Source organism: Pseudophryne corroboree, chromosome 4 (assembly GCF_028390025.1).
Source record: "Pseudophryne corroboree isolate aPseCor3 chromosome 4, aPseCor3.hap2, whole genome shotgun sequence".
NCBI classification, from domain to species: Eukaryota; Metazoa; Chordata; class Amphibia; order Anura; family Myobatrachidae; genus Pseudophryne; species Pseudophryne corroboree.
The window spans coordinates 85,997,048-86,018,714 of NC_086447.1; the positions used below are offsets into that span (position 1 = coordinate 85,997,048).

The window sequence follows — 21,667 nt, forward strand, 5'->3', positions numbered from 1 at the left end:
TTTATTTTTACACTGCAATTCAGATTTCAGTTTGAACACACCCCACCCAAACCTAAAGGGCCCCATACACTACTGCGACATGTCCTTCTGACATGTCGCAGGCGATCACCCGGCAGCCTCCCGGAGGGCAGGATCAGCCAAGACACATGCAAAAGGACAGCATTCAATGTATCTTGGGCGATCCTGGCCGATCCCAGCCATGCCTGCGGGGTCGGACCAGATTAAATGTGCAGCACATTCAATCTGGAGGATCCGATCAGATGCTCACGGGGCCACACATCGGATAGGATACACAGCCAAAATGCCCGATTTCACCCAATATGAATGCCCGAATTGGGCTGAAATCTGGCATAAGTGCATTAGTGTATGGGGCCCTTAACTCTCTCTGCACATGTTATATCTGCCCCCCCCACCCTGCAGTGTACACTGCTGCAATCAACTCTGAATTACCCCCAGAGTCTGCTGAGGGGCACAGAGAAGTAGAGTGTGAGAGGACGCATTGTGAGAAGTAATTCCACTTGTGAAGGTAGAGTGTATGAGCTGCTGGGGAAAGCGCTGCATGTACAGTATGACTGGGGTAGGTAACGTGCGACATTCCTTCTGCTGTGCCCATAGCTTTAAGGGTAAGCTGGGATGTGTAGTTCCACCTCAGCTGGACTGTTGCACGTTGCCTATCTTTGATGCTGGGGAGATGCAATGTGGAACTACAAGTGACAGCCATACGAGAGATGTGGCTGTGAGACTGACACCTGACTCCTATCTCTTAGATAAAGTTCCATCATGATGTTAAGGAGGTGCACCTGGAGAAATGGTTTTGGTATGATATCCTGCCGCACGCGATGCCGAATGTTATTATACCGACATCGGCATCCTGAGCGGTGGAATGCTGGCAGGGGGGGGGTGATGCAACTAAGCTGCTTGCGGGCTCGCCACAGGTTCTATTCTCCCTCTACGGGTGCCGTGGACACCCATAGAGGGGAATCACCTGCCTCGACGGTATACCGGCGGTGGTATGGTGCCCTTGTAGGGATCTCAGCGTCTGTTTGGTGCTGGGCGTGATCCTGACCATCGGTATACTTTCCTGGTAATGTATGATTGCCATCACATGTGGTGAAACACCTTTCTTATCAATTAACTAGCTCACCACAGGTGATGGCAATCATACATTACCAGGAAAGTCCAGGAACAGAGCATTTTCTCCCTCATGGAGACGGTCAGGTAGGCAAGTATGTGATAAAACATACCTCCCAACATAACCCTCTCAGGGAGGGACACAATGCTCTGCTTCTGAACTTTTTCTTAATGTATGATTGCCAGCACCTCTGTTGAACAGGATAATGGATAAGAAAGGTGTTCAACACAAGTGATGGCAATAATAAGAATTTACTCACCGGTAATTCTATTTCTCGTAGTCCGTAGTGGATGCTGGGTACTCCGTAAGGACCATGGGGAATAGCAGGCTCCGCAGGAGACTGGGCACTCTAAAGAAAGATTAGGTACTATCTGGTGTGCACTGGCTCCTCCCTCTATGCCCCTCCTCCAGACCTCAGTTAGGGAAACTGTGCCCGGAAGAGCTGACATTACTAGGAAAGGATTTGGAATCCAGGGTAAGACTCATACCAGCCACACCAATCACACCGTACAACTTGTGATAACTAAACCCAGTTAACAGTATGAAACAATAATGAGCCTCACTAACAGATGGCTCATTACAAAACCCTTCAGTTAAGCAATAACTATATACATGTATTGCAGAGAGTCCGCACTTGGGACGGGCTCCCAGCATCCACTACGGACTACGAGAAATAGAATTACCGGTGAGTAAATTCTTATTTTCTCTGACGTCCTAGTGGATGCTGGGTACTCCATAAGGACCATGGGGATTATACCAAAGCTCCCAAATGGGCGGGAGAGTGCGGATGACTCTGCAGCACCGAATGAGCAAACTCAAGGTCCTCCTCAGCCAGGGTATCAAACTTGTAGAATTTTGCAAATGTGTTTGAACCCGACCAAGTAGCAGCTCGGCAAAGTTGTAAAGCCGAGACCCCTCGGGCAGCCGCCCAAGAAGAGCCCACCTTCCTCGTGGAATGGGCTTTTACACATTTAGGATGCGGCACTCCAGCCGCAGAATGTGCAAGTTGAATCGTGCTACAGATCCAGCGAGCAATAGTCTGCTTTGAAGCAGGAGCACCCAGCTTGTTGGGTGATTACAGTATAAATAACGAGTCAGTTTTCCTGACTCCAGCCGTCCTGGAAACATAAATTTTCAGAGCCCTGACTACATCCAGCAACTTGGAATCCTCCAAGTCCCGAGTAGCCGCAGGCACCACAATAGGTTGGTTCAAATGAAATGCTGATACCACCTTAGGCAGAAATTGGGAACGAATCCTCAATTCCGCCCTATCCATATGGAAAATCAGATAAGGGCTTTTACATGACAAAGCCGCCAATTCTGACACACGCCTGGCCGAAGCCAAGGCCAACAGCATGACCACTTTCCACGTGAGATATTTTAGCTCCACGGTTTTAAGTGGCTCAAACCAATGCGACTTTAGGAAATCCAACACTACGTTGAGATCCCAAGGTGCCACTGGAGGCACAAAAGGGGGCTGAATATGCAGCACTCCTTTAACAAATGTCTGAACTTCAGGCAGTGAAGCCAGTTCTTTTTGGAAGAAAATCGACAAAGCCGAAATCTGGACCTTAATGGACCCCAATTTGAGGCCCATAGTCACCCCTGACTGTAGGAAGTGCAGAAATCGACCCAGCTGAAATTCCTCCGTCGGGGCCTTCCTGGCCTCACACCAAGCAACATATTTTCGCCATATGCGGTGATAATGTTTTGCGGTCACACCCTTCCTAGCTTTAATCAGCGTAGAAATGACTTCCTCCGGAATGCCCTTTTCCTTTAGGATCAGGCGTTCAACCGCCATGCCGTCAAACGCAGCCGCGGTAAGTCTTGTAACAGACAGGGCCCCTGCTGCAGCAGGTCCTGTCTGAGCGGCAGAGGCCATGGGTCCTCTAAGATAATTTCTTGAAGTTTTGGGTACCAAGCTCTTCTTGGCCAATCCGGAACAATGAGTATAGTTCTTACTCCTCTCCTTCTTATTATCCTCAGTACCTTGGGTATGAGAGGAAGAGGAGGGAACACATAAACCGACTGGTACACCCACGGTGTCACTAGAGCGTCCACCGCTATCGCCTGAGGGTCCCTTGACCTGGCGCAATATCTTTTTAGCTTTTTGTTGAGGCGGGACGCCATCATGTCCACCTGTGGCAGTTCCCAACGATTTATAATCTGTGTGAAGACTTCTTGATGAAGTCCCCACTCTCCCGGGTGGAGGTCGTGCCTGCTGAGGAAGTCTGCTTCCCAGTTGTCCACTCCCGGAATGAACACTGCTGACAGTGCTAGCACGTGATTCTCCGCCCATCGAAGAATCCTTGTGGCTTCTGCCATTGCCACCCTGCTTCTTGTGCCGCCCTGGCGGTTTACATGGGCGACCGCTGTGATGTTGTCTGACTGAATCAGAACCGGTTGGCTTTGAAGCAGGGATTCTGCTTGACTCAGGGCGTTGTAAATTGCCCTTAGTTCCAGAATATTTATGTGTAGGGAAGCTTCCTGACTCGACCATTGTCCTTGGAAGTTTCTTCCCTGGGTGACTGCCCCCCAACCTCGGAGGCTTGCATCCGTGGTCACCAGGACCCAGTCCTGTATGCCGAATCTGCGGCCTTCGAGCAGATGAGCACTCTGCAGCCACCACAGCAGAGACACCCTGGCCCTCGGGGACAGGGTGATTAACCGATGCATCTGGAGATGCGATCCGGACCACTTGTCCAACAGATCCCACTGGAAGATCCTTGCATGGAACCTGCCGAAGGGAACTGCTTCGTAAGAAGCTACCATCTTTCCCAGGACTCGCGTGCAGTGATGCACCGACACCTGCTTTGGTTTCAGGAGGTCCCTGACCAGAGATGATAATTCCTCCGGGAGAAAGATCTTCTTCTGGTCTGTGTCCAGAATCATGCCCAAGAACAGCAGACGCTTCGCAGGAATCAGCTGTGACTTTGGGATATTCAGAACCCAGCCGTGCTGATGCAGCACTTCCTGAGATAGTGCTACGCTGACTAGCAACTGCTCTTTGGACTTCGCCTTTATAAGGAGAGCGTCCAAGTACGGGATAATTGTGATTACTTTCTTTCGGAGGGGTATCATCATTTCGGCCATTACCTTGGTAAATACCCGCGGTGCCGTGGACAGACCAAACGGCAGCGTCTGGAATAGGTAATGACAGTCCTGTACCACAAACCTGAGGTACTCCTGGTGGGGTGGATAAATGGGGACATGCAGGTAAGCATCCTTGATGTCCAATGACACCATAAAATCCCCTTCTTCCAGGCTTGCAATAACCGCCCTGAGCGATTCCATCTTGAACTTGAACTTCCTTATATAAGTGTTCAAGGATTTTAAATTTAGAATGGGTCTCACCAAACCGTCTGGTTTCGGTACCACAAACATTGTGGAATAGTAACCCCGTCCCTGTTGAAGGAGGGGTACCTTGATTATCACCTGCTGAAGATACAGCTTGTGAATTGCCGCCAGTACTACCTCCCTTTCTCTGAGGGCAGTAGGCAAGGCTGACTTGAGGTAACGGCGAGGGGGAGTCGCCTCGAACTCCAGCTTGAAGTTCCGGAGACGCGCCCCCACCGCACCTGGCTCCGCCTGTGGAGCCCCAGCGTCATGCGGTGGATTTAGAGGAAGCGGGGGAAGATTTTTGATCCTGGGAACTGGCTGTCTGGTGCAGCTTTTTCCCTCTTCCCCTGCCTCTGAGCAGAAAGGAAGCGCCTCTGACCCGCTTGCTTTTCTGAGGCCGAAAGGACTGTACCTGATTATACGGTGCTTTCTTAGGCTGTGAGGGAATCTGAGGTAAAAATGTCGATTTCCCAGCTGTTGCTGTGGATACGAGGTCCGAAAGACCATCCCCAAACAATTCCTCACCCTTATAAGGCAGAACCTCCATGTGCCTTTTAGAATCAGGCCGGGTCCATAATACCCTCCTGGCAGAAATGGACATTGCATTAATTCTGGATGCCAGCCGGCAAATATCCCTCTGTGCATCCCTCATGTACAAGACGACGTCTTTAATATGCTCTATGGTTAGCAAAATAGTATCCCTGTCGAGGGTGTCAATATTGTCCGACAGGGTATCAGACCACGCTGCAGCAGCACTACACATCCATGCTGAGGCAATTGCAGGTCTCAGTATAGTACCCGAGTGTGTATATACAGACTTCAGGATCGCCTCCTGCTTTCTATCAGCAGGCTCCTTCAAGGCAGCCGTATCCTGAGACGACAGTGCCACCTTTTTTGACAAACGTGTGAGCGCCTTATCCACCCTAGGGGATGTTTCCCAACGTGACCTGTCCTCTGGCGGGAAAGGGTACGCCATCAGTAATTTTTTAGAAATTACCAGTTTTTTATGGGGGGAAGCCCACGCTTCTTCACACACTTCATTCAACTCATCTGATGGGGGAAAAGACACTGGCTGCTTTTTCTCCCCAAACATAATACCCTTTTTAGTGGTACCTGGGTTAATGTCAGAAATGTGTAACACATTTTTCATTGCTGTAATCATGCAACGGATGCCCCTAGTGGATTGCGTGTATGACTCATCCTCGTCGACACTAGAGTCAGACTCCGTGTCGACATCTGTGTCTGCCATCTGAGGTAGCAGGCGTTTTTGAGCCCCTGGTGGCCTTTGAGACGCCTGGGCAGGTGCGGGCTGAGAAGCCAGCTGTCCCACGGCTGTCACGTCATCCAACCTTTTATGTAAGGAGTCGACACTGTCGGTTAATACCTTCCACATATCCACCCACTCTGGTGTCGGCCCCGCAGGGGGCGACATCACATTTATCGGCACCTGCTCCGCCTCCACATAAGCCTCCTCATCCAACATGTCGACACAGCCGTACCGACACACCGCACACACACAGGGAATGCTCTGACTGAGGACAGGACCCCACTAAGTCCTTTGGGGAGACAGAGAGAGAGTATGCCAGCACACACCACAGCGCTATTTAATCAGGGATTTACACTAACAAAAGTGATTTTTCCCTATAGCTGCTTATAATATACAGTTTGCGCCTAAATTTAGTGCCCCCCCTCTCTTTTTTACCCTTTGAGCCTGGAAACTGCAGGGGAGAGCCTGGGGAGCTGTCTTCCAGCGGAGCTGTGAAGAGGAAATGGCGCCAGTGTGCTGAGGGAGATAGCCCCGCCCCTTTTTCGGCTGACTTCTCCCGCTCTTATATTTATAATATGGCAGGGGATTTATGCACATATATAGCTTATTCGGCTTTATTATGTGCCATTTGCCAATTTAAGGTACTCTAATTGCAGCCCAGGGCGCCACCCCCCCAGCGCCCTGCACCCATCAGTGACCGGAGTATGTGGTGTGCATAGGGAGCAATGGCGCACAGCTGCAGTGCTGTGCGCTACCTTAATGAAGACCGAAGTCTTCAGCCGCCGATTTCCAGGATGTTCTTCTTGCTTCTGGCTCTGTAAGGGGGACGGCGGCGCGGCTACAGGACTAGACGACCAAGGCTGGGCCTGTGTTCGATCCCTCTGGAGCTAATGGTGTCCAGTAGCCTAAGAAGCCCAAGCTAGCTGCAAGTAGGTAGGTTCGCTTCTTCTCCCCTTAGTCCCTCGTAGCAATGAGTCTGTTGTCAGCAGATCTCACTGAAAATAAAAAACCTAACAAATACTTTCTTTACTAGAAGCTCAGGAGAGCCCCTAGTGTGCAACCAGCTCGGGCCGGGCACAGATTCTAACTGAGGTCTGGAGGAGGGGCATAGAGGGAGGAGCCAGTGCACACCAGATAGTACCTAATCTTTCTTTAGAGTGCCCAGTCTCCTGCGGAGCCCGCTATTCCCCATGGTCCTTACGGAGTACCCAGCATCCACTAGGACGTCAGAGAAAATAAATTAAGAGGGAAGTCCAGGAACAGAACATTCTGTCCCTCCTGGAGAGGGTCATGTTGGGAGGTATGGAAATATTGTCTAAAATATCGCCTAGGGCATAGGTTCTCAAACTCGGTCCTCAGGACCCCACACAGTGTATGTTTTGCAGGTAACCCAGCAGGTGCACAGGTGTATTAATTACTCACTGACATTTTAAAAGGTCCGCAGGTGGAACTAATTATTTCACTTGTGATTCTGTTAGGAGACCTGCAAAACATGCACTGTGTGGGGTCCTGAGGACCGAGTTTGAGAACCTGTGGCCTAGGGCATTGGTTCTCAAACTCGGTCCTCAGGACCCCACGCAGTGCATGTTTTGCAGGTCTCCTCAGAATCACAAGTGAAATAATTAGCTCCACCTGTAAATCTTTTAAAATGTGTCAGTGAGTAATTAATACACTTGTGCACCTGCTGGGTTACCTGCAAAACATGCACTGTGTGGGGTCCTGAGGACCGAGTTTGAGAACCTGTGGCCTAGGGTGTACATACCATTTAGAGCTGGAGCAACTGAAATACATATATCTTGATCAGAGGTTCTCAAACTTGGTCCTCGTGGGCCCACACAGTGCATGTTTTGCAGGTAACCCAGCAGGTGCACAGGTGTATTAATTACTCACTGACACATTTTAAAAGGTCCACAGGTGGAGCTAATTATTTCACTTGTGATTCTGTGAGGAGACCTGCAAAACATGCACTGTGTGGGCCCCCAAGGACCGAGTTTGAGAACCTCTGATCTTGATGGATAGATAGATACATAGGACAGACAGATAGTTAGATACCTCCCAACATGACCCTCTCCAGGAGGGACAGCATGCTCTGCTCCTGGACTTTCCTCCTAATTTATGATTACCCTCATCTGTGGTGAAACACCTTTCTTATCCATTATCCTGTTCAACACAGGTGTCGGCAATAGAGAGAAGTCCAGGAGCAGAGCATTTTGTCCCTCCCGGAGAGGGTCATGTTGGGAGGTATGTAATTATTTGTGCATTTCAGTTGCTCCACAACTCTGAATAGGTTGCACAAATGCCTGCCGCATTTTGCACCCAGCTCTGGATAAGGTAGGGTGACCATATCCCTTTTACCTGGGACGCTCATGGATTACACAGGTTCTGTGGCAGATTAAAACCATCTAACATGTAGGCTTGAAGTCAGCCAGCCACAGAACCTGTGTAATCCATGAGGGGATACGGTCATTAGGTCAACACAGCTTAGGTCAACATGGTCAATAAGTCGACATGAGTTTTTCACAATTTTTTTCTTCATTTTTTGGAATTTTTTATACTTGACGATCCACGTGGACTACAATTGGGAACGGTAACCTGTGCTGAGCGCAGCGAGTCATACGAGGGGACACGGTGCATTAATTGGGGTTCCCTTTCACTTTGCGAAGAAAACGACACCATAAAAAGTCTAAAAACCCATGTCAACCTTTTGACCTAGTACCTGCCGACCTAATGACCATGTCGAACTAAGTTGAGTCGACCCAACGACCCATACTCTCCAAGCGTCCCAGGTAAAAGGGATAATATGGTCACCCTAGATAAGGCCCCACACATCTTCGTACAACAGGTGCAAATTTCTGCCAATATATAAATTGCATAACACTGTAAATAAAAAAATAAGATTTAACTCACCGGTAAATCTATTTCTCGTAGTCCGTAGTGGATGCTGGGAACTCCGTAGGGACCATGGGGAATAGCGGCTCCGCAGGAGACTGGGCACAACTAAAGAAAGCTTTAGGACTACCTGGTGTGCACTGGCTCCTCCCTCTATGACCCTCCTCCAGACCTCAGTTAGGACACTGTGCCCGGAAGAGCTGACACAATAAGGAAGGATTTTGAATCCCGAGTAAGACTCATACCAGCCACACCAATCACACCGTATAACTCGTGATACTATACCCAGTTAACAGTATGAAATATAACTGAGCTTCTCAACAGATGGCTCAACAATAACCCTTTAGTTAGGCAATAACTATATACAAGTATTGCAGACAATCCGCACTTGGGATGGGCGCCCAGCATCCACTACGGACTACGAGAAATAGATTTACCGGTGAGTAAAATCTTATTTTCTCTGACGTCCTAGTGGATGCTGGGAACTCCGTAAGGACCATGGGGATTATACCAAAGCTCCCAAATGGGCGGGAGAGTGCGGAAGACTCTGCAGCACCGAATGAGAGAACTCAAGGGCCTCCTCAGCCAGGGTATCAATTTTGTAGAATTTTGCAAACGTGTTTGACCCTGACCATGTAGCAGCTCGGCAAAGTTGTAAAGCCGAGACCCCTCGGGCAGCTGCCCAAGAAGAGCCCCCTTCCTTGTGGAATGGGCTTTTACAGATTTAGGATGCGGCAGTCCAGCCGCAGAATGCGCAAGCTGAATTGTGCTACAAATCCAGCAAGCAATAGTCTGCTTAGAAGCAGGAGCACCCAGCTTGTTGGGTGCATACAGGATAAATAGCGAGTCAGTTTTCCTGACTCCAGCCGTCCTGGAAACATAAATTTTCAAGGCCCTGACTACGTCAAGTAACTTGGAATCCTCCAAGTCCCTAGTAGCCGCAGGCACCACAATAGGTTGGTTCAAGTGAAAAGCTGATACCACCTTAGGGAGAAACTGGGGACGAGTCCTCAATTCTGCCCTATCCATATGGAAAAACAGATAAGGGCTTTTACACGACAAAGCCGCCAATTCTGACACACGCCTGGCCGAAGCCAAGGCCAATAGCATGACCACCTTCCACGTGAGATATTTTAAATCTACGGTTTTAAGTGGTTCAAATCAGTGTGATTTTAGAAATCCCAATGTGCCACTGGAGGCACAAAAGGGGGCTGAATATGCAGCACTCCCTTTACAAATGTCTGAACTTCAGGCAGTGAAGCCAGTTCTTTCTGGAAGAAAATCGACAGAGCCGAAATCTGGACCTTAATGGAACCCAATTTTAGGCCCATAGTCACTCCTGACTGTAGGAAGTGCAGAAATCGACCCAGCTGAAATTCCTCTGTTGGGGCCTTCCTGTCCGCACACCACGCAACATATTTTCGCCAAATGCGGTGATAATGGTTTGCGGTTACTTCTTTCCTAGCTTTAATCAGCGTAGGAATGACTTCCTCCGGAATGTCCTTTTCCTTCAGGATCCGGCGTTCAACCGCCATGCCGTCAACGCAGCCGCGGTAAGTCTTGGAACAGACACAGACCCTGCTGCAGCAGATCCTGTCTGAGCGGTAGAGGCCATGGGTCCTCTGAGATTATTTCTTGAAGTTCCGGGTACCAAGTTCTTCTTGGCCAATCCGGAACAATGAGTATAGTACTTACTCCTCTTTTCCTTATTATCCTCAGTACCTTGGGTATGAGAGGAAGAGGAAGGAACACATAAACCGACTGGTACACCCACGGTGTCACTAGAGCGTCCACAGCTATTGCCTGAGGGTCTCTTGACCTGGCGCAATATTTTGTTTAGGTGGGACGCCATCATGTCCACCTGTGGCCTTTCCCAACGGTTTACAATCAGTTGGAAAACTCCTGTATGAAGTCCCCACTCTCCCGGGTGGAGGTCGTGTCTGCTGAGGAAGTCTGCTTCCCAGTTGTCCACTCCCGGAATGAACACTGCTGACAGTGCTAACACGTGATTTTCCGCCCATCGGAGAATCCTTGTGGTTTCTGCCACGCAATCCTGCTTCTTGTGCCGCCCTGTCGGTTTACATGGGCGACTGCCGTGATGTTGTCTGATTGGATCAGTACCGGCTGATTTTGAAGCAGGGGTCTTGCCTGACTTAGGGCATTGTAAATGGCCCTTAGTTCCAGAATATTTATGTGTAGGGAAATCTCCTGATTTGACCATAGTCCCTGGAAGTTTCTTCCCTGTGTGACTGCCCCCCAGCCTCGAAGGCTGGCATCCGTGGTCACCAGGATCCAGTCCTGTATGGCGAATCTGCGGCCCTCTTGAAGATGAGCACTCTGCAGCCACCACAGCAGAGATACCCTGGTCCTTGGAGACAGGGTTATCAGCCGATTCATCTGAAGATGCGATCCGGACCACTTGTCCAACAGGTCCCACTGAAAAGTTCTTGCATGGAACCTGCCGAATGGAATTGCTTCGTAGGAAGCTACCATTTTTCCCAGGACTCGCGTGCAGTGATGCACCGACACCTGTTTTGGTTTCAGGAGGACTCTGACTAGAGATGACAGCTCCTTGGCTTTCTCCTCCGGGAGAAACACTTTTTTTTTGGTCTGTGTCCAGAACCATACTGTCAGGAATCGACTTACCAGGCTGTCATCCGTCCGCCGCTGCGGACTCCGTCCTGGCTCCCTGCGGTCACCGGTTGCCTATGCCCCTGCCATGGGTCATCATCTGGATCCTGGGGGTACTGCTGAGACAGCAGGCGTGTAGCGCGCCGCGTCCCCGCTGGGCCGCGGCGTGGGCGCCGCCATGACAGTCTGCAATAGCCAGTATGCTGCGGCCAATCCGGTGCGTGGCCACACCCACCTTTCCTGCACTCATCCAATCCCTGCGTACCATGGGGTATATAGGAGGCTACAGGTACAGCTCACAGGCATCCTGGACTTTGTGTCTATCTGCGACCTACATGAAAGGATCGGTTCCTGTCTCTCCTGAGTTCCTGGTTCTCTGCTAAGAACATTATACTCCTGGTTACTCTGCATTCTCCCGTGGAACTTCAAGGCTCAGCAATACCTGCAACCTGCATAAGGCCTCACACTCATCACCACCTTGTGTGCTTCAGCCTGCAGTTGAAGACAAACTCCAGGTGCGTTCATTTCCTCCACCTGTGACACAGCTTGCTGCTGCCAGTGCCCATCACCTGCACTGTGAGTCGGTCTCCTGCTTATGCTCAGGTTTGCCATATCATCTACTGCCTAGTTTCCCGTTTTAACCCTGCACTGGTTTCCAAGCCAGAATCATTCCATAAGACATTCTGCTCTTCTGATTTATATTCTGGATATTATTTCTCAAATTCATTTATCATTCATTTGCCATAGACTTTCAGATTCATTACTGAGTGATTGACTTTTTTCACCTGTTATTATTATTTCTGCTGCAATAACTGTTATACATCTGCCTAATAAAAATACCTTTGCGCTCATGCGCAGGAACGTTATTCAACCTCCTCGTTTCCTTCCTTCCACCTCCACTGACCCACTAGCGCCCCCTCCGGGGACACAGACCAAACGCAATCTGACAGTAAGTCCAGGATCGATGGACTCGGATGGTGGACGGAGTGTGGGGTCAGAGGCCTTGCAAGATCTGGTCTCCCGTCTGGATGGTCAAGAGGTTGCGCAGCAGCAGATGCTTCACTTTCTACAAGGGATGTCCTCCCGATTGGATACACTGCAGCAATCCCTGCCCAGTGTACTTTCACCTACTGTTCCAGTTACTCCAGCACCTGCCAGTGCTGTAAATTCTTCTACGTCGGCTGCATCAGTTCCAGTATCACGCCTGCACCTGCCCGTGCCGAGCAAATATGATGGCAGTCCTAAACTATGTCGCGGCTTTCTCAATCAGTGTGAAATACAGTTTGAGTTATTGCCACATAACTTTCCCACACCAAGGTCCAAGGTTGCCTACATCATTTCCTTACTCTCTGGTTCTGCTCTGAGTTGGGTGTCTCCTCTGTGGGAACGTGCTGACCCTCTGATCAACAACTACTCAGACTTCGTGTCAACTTTTAGACGGATCTTTGACGAACCTGGTCGAGCAACATCAGCTTCGGCAGACCTGATCCAACTTCGTCAAGGTAACCGAAGCATGGGACAATATGTCATCCAGTTCCAGACGTTGGCTGCAGAGATCCAGTGGAACAACCAAGCTCTGGTAGCAGCCTTCTGGCACGGACTTTCGGATCGGATCAAGGACGAATTGACAACCCGTGACATTCCTGTTCAACTGCCTGATTTGATCTCCCTATGTATTAAGCTGGACTCTCGCATCCGCGAACGCAATAATGAACGCGCTCGGAGTGAGTCTCGCAGACCAAGGTACATACCTCCTGTACAGTTCCAGTCTCCCTCTTCTGACGAGCCTATGCAGATTAATAGGTCCCGCCTATCTCCTGAAGAGCGGGCAAGAAGAATACGGGAGAGGCTCTGCCTGTACTGTGCTGCTGCGGGTCATCAAATTAACTCCTGCACGATGCGTTCGGGAAACGCCAGATCCTGACTTGTAAGGGAGGAGTCAAGTTAGGATCTCTCAGTCAAGCTCCTTCCCAACAAGACCTCATTCTTCCAGTGACGCTAGAAACCTCCGTTGGGCTCCAGTCTGCGTCAGCATTAGTGGACTGCGGTGCTGCAGGAAATTTTATCACCCAAGCTGCCGTAAATAAATTTCGTCTGTCTACCTGTGAACTTTCTTGTCCTGTATACATTACTGCTGTGGATGGTAGTAGAATCTCTAAGGGGAACATTTCACATCAAACTACCCCAGTGGTTCTGGGAGTTGGATTTCTTCATTCAGAACTGATCAAGTTCCTGGTCATCCCTCAGGCCACCCAGGAGATTGTCTTGGGCATGCCTTGGCTCCAGCTACATAACCCACAGTTCAACTGGACAACGTTGCAGCTTACCTCATGGGGTTCACATTGTCACCAATCCTGCTTAGCCCAAGTGTGTCCCATTAAATCAACCGAAGTAAAGTCACAGCTAAGTCTTCCAGCAGTTTATCAAGACTTCGCAGACGTCTTCTGTGAAAAGGCTGCTGATATTCTGCCGCCCCATAGGGAATGGGATTGTCCCATCGATCTCCTTCCTGGCAAGAAGCCACCTAGGGGGCGCACCTACCCTTTATCTGTTCCTGAAACAGAGGCGATGAGTAAATACATCAGAGAGAATCTCCAGAAAGGATTCATCCGTCCGTCATCATCACCCGCTGGTGCAGGTTTCTTCTTTGTCAAAAAGAAGGATGGAGGACTGCGTCCATGCATTGACTATCGGGGTCTCAATGACATTACTATCAAGAATAGTTATCCTTTACCACTCATTACCGAACTTTTTGATAGAGTTAAGGGGGCCCGCATTTTCACCAAGTTAGATCTCCGCGGTGCCTATAATCTCATCAGAATCCGGAGTGGTGACGAGTGGAAAACAGCTTTCAACACTCGAGATGGCCATTATGAATACCTGGTAATGCCATTTGGGTTGAGTAATGCTCCAGCGGTATTCCAACACTTTGTGAATGAAATTTTTCGAGATGTGCTGTATAAATACCTCGTTGTCTATCTAGATGATATTCTTATCTTTTCTCAAGACCTTCCATCTCATCGCCTACAAGTCTGTGAAGTTCTCCGACGTCTTCGTGAGAATCGTCTCTACGGGAAACTATCTAAATGCACCTTTGAAGTTCCCTCTATACCCTTTCTGGGTTATATAATCTCCGGATCGGATCTTCAGATGGACCCGACGAAATTGGAAGCCATTGCCAACTGGTCCATTCCAACTTCCCTCAAAGCTATCCAGCGGTTCCTGGGTTTCGCCAACTACTATAGAAAATTTATTCGAGGATTCTCCACTCTCATCGCTCCTATTACCAACCTGACTCGGAAAGGGGCAGATCATTCCAACTGGTCAGAAGAAGCCTTGGCAGCCTTCCGGAAAATCAAGCTAGCCTTTATGTCTGCTCCAGTGCTGTCACAGCCAGATGTCGACAGACCATTCGAGTTGGAGGTAGACGCCTCTACAGTTGGGGTAGGTGCTGTTCTCTCCCAGAAGGGATCTGATGGGAAAGTCCACCCGTGTGGATTCTATTCTCGCAAGTTTCTTCCTGCAGAAGCTAACTACTCCGTGGGAGATCAAGAGTTACTGGCAATCAAGCTGGCTCTCGAGGAATGGAGATATCTCCTAGAAGGGGCCAAACATCCGTTTAACATCTTCACGGATCATAAGAACTTGCTTTATTTAAAAGCAGCCCAGTGCCTTAACCCTCGCCAGTCCAGGTGGGCTATGTTTTTCTCACGTTTTAATTTTAAGCTTCATTTCCGCCCAGGTTCACAGAATGTGAAAGCCGATGCATTATCCCGATCCATGGAATCTGAAGAAGGAACATCTGACTCTGTGCCACATTCCATCCTGAGTCCCGTGGTTTTCGCTGCCTCTCAAGTCTCCCCAGCTCCTCCTCCTGGTAAGACTTTTGTTTCCTCAGAGCTCCGTCCCAAGTTGCTATCTTGGGCCCATCAGTCCAAATTCACTGGTCATCCTGGTGTCCTGAAGACATTCAAGTTCCTTTCCGCATCATATTGGTGGCCAAAGATGAAAATGGACATCCAGGATTTCGTGGCATCCTGTCCTAAATGTGTGCAGCACAAGACTCCTCGTCAGTCACCAGCAGGTCAGTTACAACCCTTGTCTGTCCCTAGTCGTCCTTGGTCTCATCTGTCCATGGATTTTATCACTGACCTTCCATCTTCTCAGGGACATAATACCATTTGGGTTGTAGTGGACAGATTCACCAAGATGGCTCATTTCGTTCCCCTCCAGGGTCTCCCTTCTGCCCCGAAACTTGCCCAAATCTTCATACAGGAGATTTTCCGCTTACATGGTTTACCCTCTGAAATAATATCTGATCGGGGGGTACAGTTTGTAGCGAGGTTTTGGAGGGCCCTCTGTTCTGCCATGCAGGTAAAATTGAAATTCTCGTCATCATACCATCCTCAGACGAATGGGCAGACAGAGAGAGTCAATCAAGAACTTGAGACTTTTTTAAGGTTATATGTGTCATCTTCCCAGGATGATTGGTTCAATCTGCTCCCGTGGGCCGAGTTTGCCCATAACTTTCGATATCATACTGCCACTGATACGACACCATTCTTTGCAGTTTATGGGCAACATCCCCGTGTACCTGAATTCCAAGAGCTTCCTCATATGGATGTTCCAGCTGCCACTTCTGCACTAACTCAGTTTTCAACCATTTGGAAAAAGATTCACGTTTCCCTCAAAAAAGCCTCCAGTCGATATAAGATCTTTGCCGACCGCAAGAGACGTGCGGTTCCCTATTTGAAACCTGGGGATCGAGTTTGGTTATCAACCCGCAACCTTCGTCTCAGGGTTCCTTCCATGAAGTTTGCACCACGCTTCATTGGTCCTTACCCTATTGAGAGTGTCATCAACCCAGTAGCTTACAAGTTGAAATTACCATCTTCACTTCGTATACCTAATGCCTTTCACATTTCTCTCCTCAGACCTTTAGTTCTAAACCGCTTTCAGAATACTCTTCCAGCAGGTCCCAAGATCCGAACTCAGCGGGGCGTGGAATTTGAGATCAACAAGATTCTGGACTCCCGTTGCCGGTATGGACGTCTCCAGTACCTGGTCGATTGGTGCGGTTATGGCCCAGAGGAGAGAAGCTGGGTGAATTCATCTGATGTCCATGCTCCTAGGTTGGTCCGTGTTTTCCACAGCACTCATCCCTCCAAACCACGTGGGTGTTCGGTGTCCACCCCTAAAGGAGGGGGTACTGTCAGGAATCGACTTACCAGGCTGTCATCCGTCCGCCGCTGCGGACTCCGTCCTGGCTCCCTGCGGTCACCGGTTGCCTATGCCCCTGCCATGGGTCATCATCTGGATCCTGGGGGTACTGCTGAGACAGCAGGCGTGTAGCGCGCCGCGTCCCCGCTGGGCCGCGGCGTGGGCGCCGCCATGACAGTCTGCAATAGCCAGTATGCTGCGGCCAATCCGGTGCGTGGCCACACCCACCTTTCCTGCACTCATCCAATCCCTGCGTACCATGGGGTATATAGGAGGCTACAGGTACAGCTCACAGGCATCCTGGACTTTGTGTCTATCTGCGACCTACATGAAAGGATCGGTTCCTGTCTCTCCTGAGTTCCTGGTTCTCTGCTAAGAACATTATACTCCTGGTTACTCTGCATTCTCCCGTGGAACTTCAAGGCTCAGCAATACCTGCAACCTGCATAAGGCCTCACACTCATCACCACCTTGTGTGCTTCAGCCTGCAGTTGAAGACAAACTCCAGGTGCGTTCATTTCCTCCACCTGTGACACAGCTTGCTGCTGCCAGTGCCCATCACCTGCACTGTGAGTCGGTCTCCTGCTTATGCTCAGGTTTGCCATATCATCTACTGCCTAGTTTCCCGTTTTAACCCTGCACTGGTTTCCAAGCCAGAATCATTCCATAAGACATTCTGCTCTTCTGATTTATATTCTGGATATTATTTCTCAAATTCATTTATCATTCATTTGCCATAGACTTTCAGATTCATTACTGAGTGATTGACTTTTTTCACCTGTTATTATTATTTCTGCTGCAATAACTGTTATACATCTGCCTAATAAAAATACCTTTGCGCTCATGCGCAGGAACGTTATTCAACCTCCTCGTTTCCTTCCTTCCACCTCCACTGACCCACTAGCGCCCCCTCCGGGGACACAGACCAAACGCAATCTGACACATACCCAGGAACAGACCAACGGCAACGTCTGGAATTGGTAATGACAATCCTGTACCACAATTTTGAGGTACTCCTAGTGAGGAGGGTAAATAGGGACATGCAGGTAAGCATCCTTGATGTCCAGTGATACCCTGAAATTCTCCAGGCTTGCAATAATCGCCCTGAGCGATTCCATTTTGAACTTGAACCTTCCTATATAAGTGTTCAAGGATTTCAATTTTAGAATGGGTCTCACCGAACCGTCTGGTTTCGGTACCACAAACATTTTGGAATAGTAACCCCGGCCTTGTTGAAGGAGGGGTACCTTGATTTCACCTGCTGGAAGTGCAGCTTGTGAATTGCCGCCAGTATTAACTCCCTATCTCCGAGGGCAGCAGGCAAGGCTGATGTGAGGTAACGGCGAGGGGGAGTCGCCTCGAACTCCAGCTTGTATCCCTGTGATACTATTTGCAGAACCCAGGGATCCACCTGTGGGCAAGCCCACTGGTCCCTGAAGTTCCCGAGACGCGCCCCCACCGCACCTGTCTCCACCTGTGGAGCCCCAGCGTCATGCTGTGGACTCAGAGGAAGCGGGGGAAGATTTTTGATCCTGGGAACTGGCTGTCTGTGCAGCTTTTTCCTTCTTCCCTTGTGCAGAAAGGAAGCGCCTTTGGCCCCCTTGCTTTTCTGAAGCCGAAAGGACTGTACCTGATAATACAGTGCTTTCTTAGGCTGTGAGGAAACCTTAGGTAAAAAAATTTCTTCCCAGCTGTTGCTGTGGATACGAGGTCCCAGAGACCATCCCCAAACAATTCCTCACCCTTATAAGGCAGAATCTCCATGTGCCTTTTAAAGTCAGCATCACCTGTCCACTGCCGGGTCTCTAATACCCTCCTGGCAAAATGGACCTTGCATTAATTCTGGATGCCAGCCGGCAAATATCCCCCTGTGCATCCCTCATATATAAGACTACGTCTTTAATATGCTCTATGTTAGCAAAATATTATCCCTGTCTAGGGTTTTAATATTATTGACAGGGTATCAGACCCTCCTGCAGCAGCACTATTCATGCTGAGGCAATTGCAGGTCTCAGTATAATACCTGAGTGTGTATATACAGACTTCAGGATAGCCTCCTGCTTTTAATCAGCAGGCTCCTTCAAAGTGGCCGTATCCTAAAACACATTTTTAATTGCCGGGATCATGCAACGGATGTTCCTAGTGGATTGTGTATATGTCTCAACCTCGTCGACACTGGAGTCAGACTCCGTGTCGACATCTGTGTCTGCCATCTGAGGTAACGGGCGTTTTTTTGAGCCCCTGATGGCCTTTGAGACGCCTGGGCAGGCGCGGGCTGAGAAGCCGGCTGTCCCACAGCTGTTACGTCATCCAGCCTTTTATGTAAGGAGTTGACATTGTCGGTTAATACCTTCCACCTATCCATCCACTCTGGTGTCGTCCCCACAGGGGGCGACATCCCATTTATCGGCCTCTGCTCCGCCTCCATATAAGCCTCCTCATCAAACATGTCGACACAGCCGTACCGACACACCGCACACACACAGGGAATGCTCTGACTGAGGACAGGACCCCACAAAGCCCTTTGGGGAGACAAAGAGAGAGTATGCCAGCACACACCAGAGCGCTATATAATGTAGGGATTAACACTATAACTGAGTGAATTTTCCAGAATAGCTGCTTGTATACACAATATTGCGCCTAAATTTAGTGCCCCCCCTCTCTTTTTAACCCTTTGAGCCTGAAAACTACAGGGGAGAGCCTGGGGAGCTGTCTTCCAGCTGCACTGTGAAGAGAAAATGGCGCCAGTGTGCTGAGGGAGATAGCCCCGCCCCTTTTTCGTCGGACTTTTCTCCCGCTTTTTTATGGATTCTGGCAGGGGTATTTATCACATATATAGCCCTGGGACTATATATTGTGATTATTTTGCCAGCCAAGGTCTTAATATTGCTGCTCAGGGCGCCCCCCCCCCCAGCGCCCTGCACCCATCAGTGACCGGAGTGTAAGGTGTACATGAGGAGCAATGGCGCACAGCTGCAGTGCTGTGCGCTACCTTGGTGAAGACTGAAGTCTTCTGCCGCCGATTTTCCGGATCATCTTCTTGCTTCTGGCTCTGTAAGGGGGAAGGCGGCGCGGCTCCGGGAACGAACACCAAGGACGGGTCCTGCGGTCGATCCCTCTGGAGCTAATGGTGTCCAGTAGCCTAAGAAGCCCAAGCTACCTGCAAGCAGGTAGGTTCGCTTCTTCTCCCCTTAGTCCCTCGTTGCAGTGAGCCTGTTGCCAGCAGGTCTCACTGTAAAATAAAAAAACTAAAATATACTTTCTTTCTAGGAGCTCAGGAGAGCCCCTAGTGTGCATCCAGCTCAGCCGGGCACACGATTCTAACTGAGGTCTGGAGGAGGGTCATGGTGGGAGGAGCCAGTGCACACCAGGTAGTCCTAAAGCTTTCTTTAGTTGTGCCCAGTCTCCTGCGGAGCCGCTATTCCCCATGGTCCTTACGGAGTTCCCAGCATCCACTAGGACGTCAGAGAAATAACAAGATTCAATACAACCATAAACTCCCATAATAACCATGTAACTGGAACAGTCATACCTCTCAATATAACCCTCTGCTGGAGGGACACCATGCTCTGCTTCTGGAATTTTTTGCTTATGTATGATTGCCGGCACCTATGTTGTACAGGTAAATGGATAAGAAAGGTGTTTCAGCACAGGTGAAGGCAATCATACAGTAAGAGGGAAGTCCAGGAGCAAAGCATTCTGTTCCTCCTGGAGAGGGTCATGTTGGGAGGTACGTACAGTATCCAGCAGCAGGGTGCTGGTCCCCATTATCAGGTGCACGGTGCCCATTACCTGCTGCCTGGCTCTCTCTATGAAATCCAGGGGGGCTTTCCCCATCTCTAAGGCGACCCCCAGCCAGGGTATCCAGCCCCGCAGGCATGGAGGAGGCGGGTGGCTCTGGGGTCCCCTGGAAAGGAGGCTTCTCGCCAGCAGCCCGGCCAGGAGAGCCAGCAGGACCCCGAGCACGGTGACACCAGAGACAGGGAGCACCTCCAGCATCCTCTCCCGCCGCCAGCCAGATGCCGACTGGCACAGAGGCACCTGTCACCTCAGAGAGGCGGCCCGGAGCCTGACAGCTGGCGACGTCACACATACAGGGCGTGGCCACGGAAGGCAGAGCGTGCTGGTTGCCAAGGGCATTCCATGGCTGCTTGCCAGCCGTGCCCGGCGACGCTGATTGGTTAGCCGCGATCTCACCCCTTGGCCAACCAATCAGCATCGCCGGGCAAGGAAGGCAGCCAATCATAAGTGTGAGGGCTGCAAGACTGTGTGTCCCCTCATGTCTCTGCATCAGTGCATCTCATTCTTAATAATGTACATTTATATCAGGATACATAGAGGTTTCCCATATGCTGATTACATACTGTAACTGTGGGAGCAATACACAGGCGCTATACATGCTCTGTGTAATCTATCCTAATACAGCAGCTTACACATACAGGCGCAGGTTTGGGAATTTTTCTGTACCACAAATATTGCTTGCTACTATTTTTCTGGCTGGCTATGTCTGTATCGGGTGGTCTTCTGTTTGCCGGCGGTCGGGCTCCCGGCGCTCAGTATACCGGCGCCGGGAGCCCGACAGCCGGCATACCGACAATTATTTTCCCTCGTGGGGGTCCACGACCCCCATAGAGGGAGAATAAAATAGTGTGGCGCGCGTAGCGCGCCACCGTGCCCGTAGCGTGGCGAGCGCAGCGAGCCCGCAAGGGGCTCATTTGCGCTCGCCAAGCTGTCGGTAAGCCGGCGGTCGGGCTCCCGGCGCCGGGATGCTGGTCGCCGGGAGCCCGACCGCCGGCCAGCCGTAGTGAACCCGTCTGTATCACATTATGATGATATAATAGGTAACCAAACATAATGATCTGGAAATACATACTGTATATAACCTGGCCATTATGTTATCTGGTGCCTATGCATAGCTGCTAATTGCAGTAACCCATGATTGCCTTTTACTGCAAATAAATAACTCAATGCCAGATGACTGCAGATGCAGAACAAGCATAACTAGCAGGAACATGGGCTCAGCGCCTTTCTTGTTCCCTTTTAAAAACTAGATAAACTGTGTATACGTGTATATGAAGGGTGTAGTATGGTATGCCGGCGGCCGGGCTCCCGGCGACCAGCACCGGGAGCCCGACCGCCGGCATACCGACAGCGTGGCGAGCGCAAATGAGCCCCTTGCGGGCACGGTG

General features: G+C 50.1%; 1 protein-coding gene across 1 annotated transcript in view; it reads right to left on the reverse strand.

Annotated features, from left to right (window-relative positions):
* Positions 1 to 20,543, reverse strand: part of LOC134908950 (24-hydroxycholesterol 7-alpha-hydroxylase) — a 182,836-nt gene extending 162,293 nt beyond the window's left edge. The window contains exon 1 of the mRNA XM_063915222.1: positions 20,271 to 20,543. Coding sequence (XP_063771292.1) covers positions 20,271 to 20,477 — 207 coding nt within the window. The 5' untranslated portion in view covers positions 20,478 to 20,543. The remainder of the gene's footprint in view (positions 1 to 20,270) is intronic.
* Between the last annotated feature and the right edge of the window lie 1,124 nt (positions 20,544 to 21,667).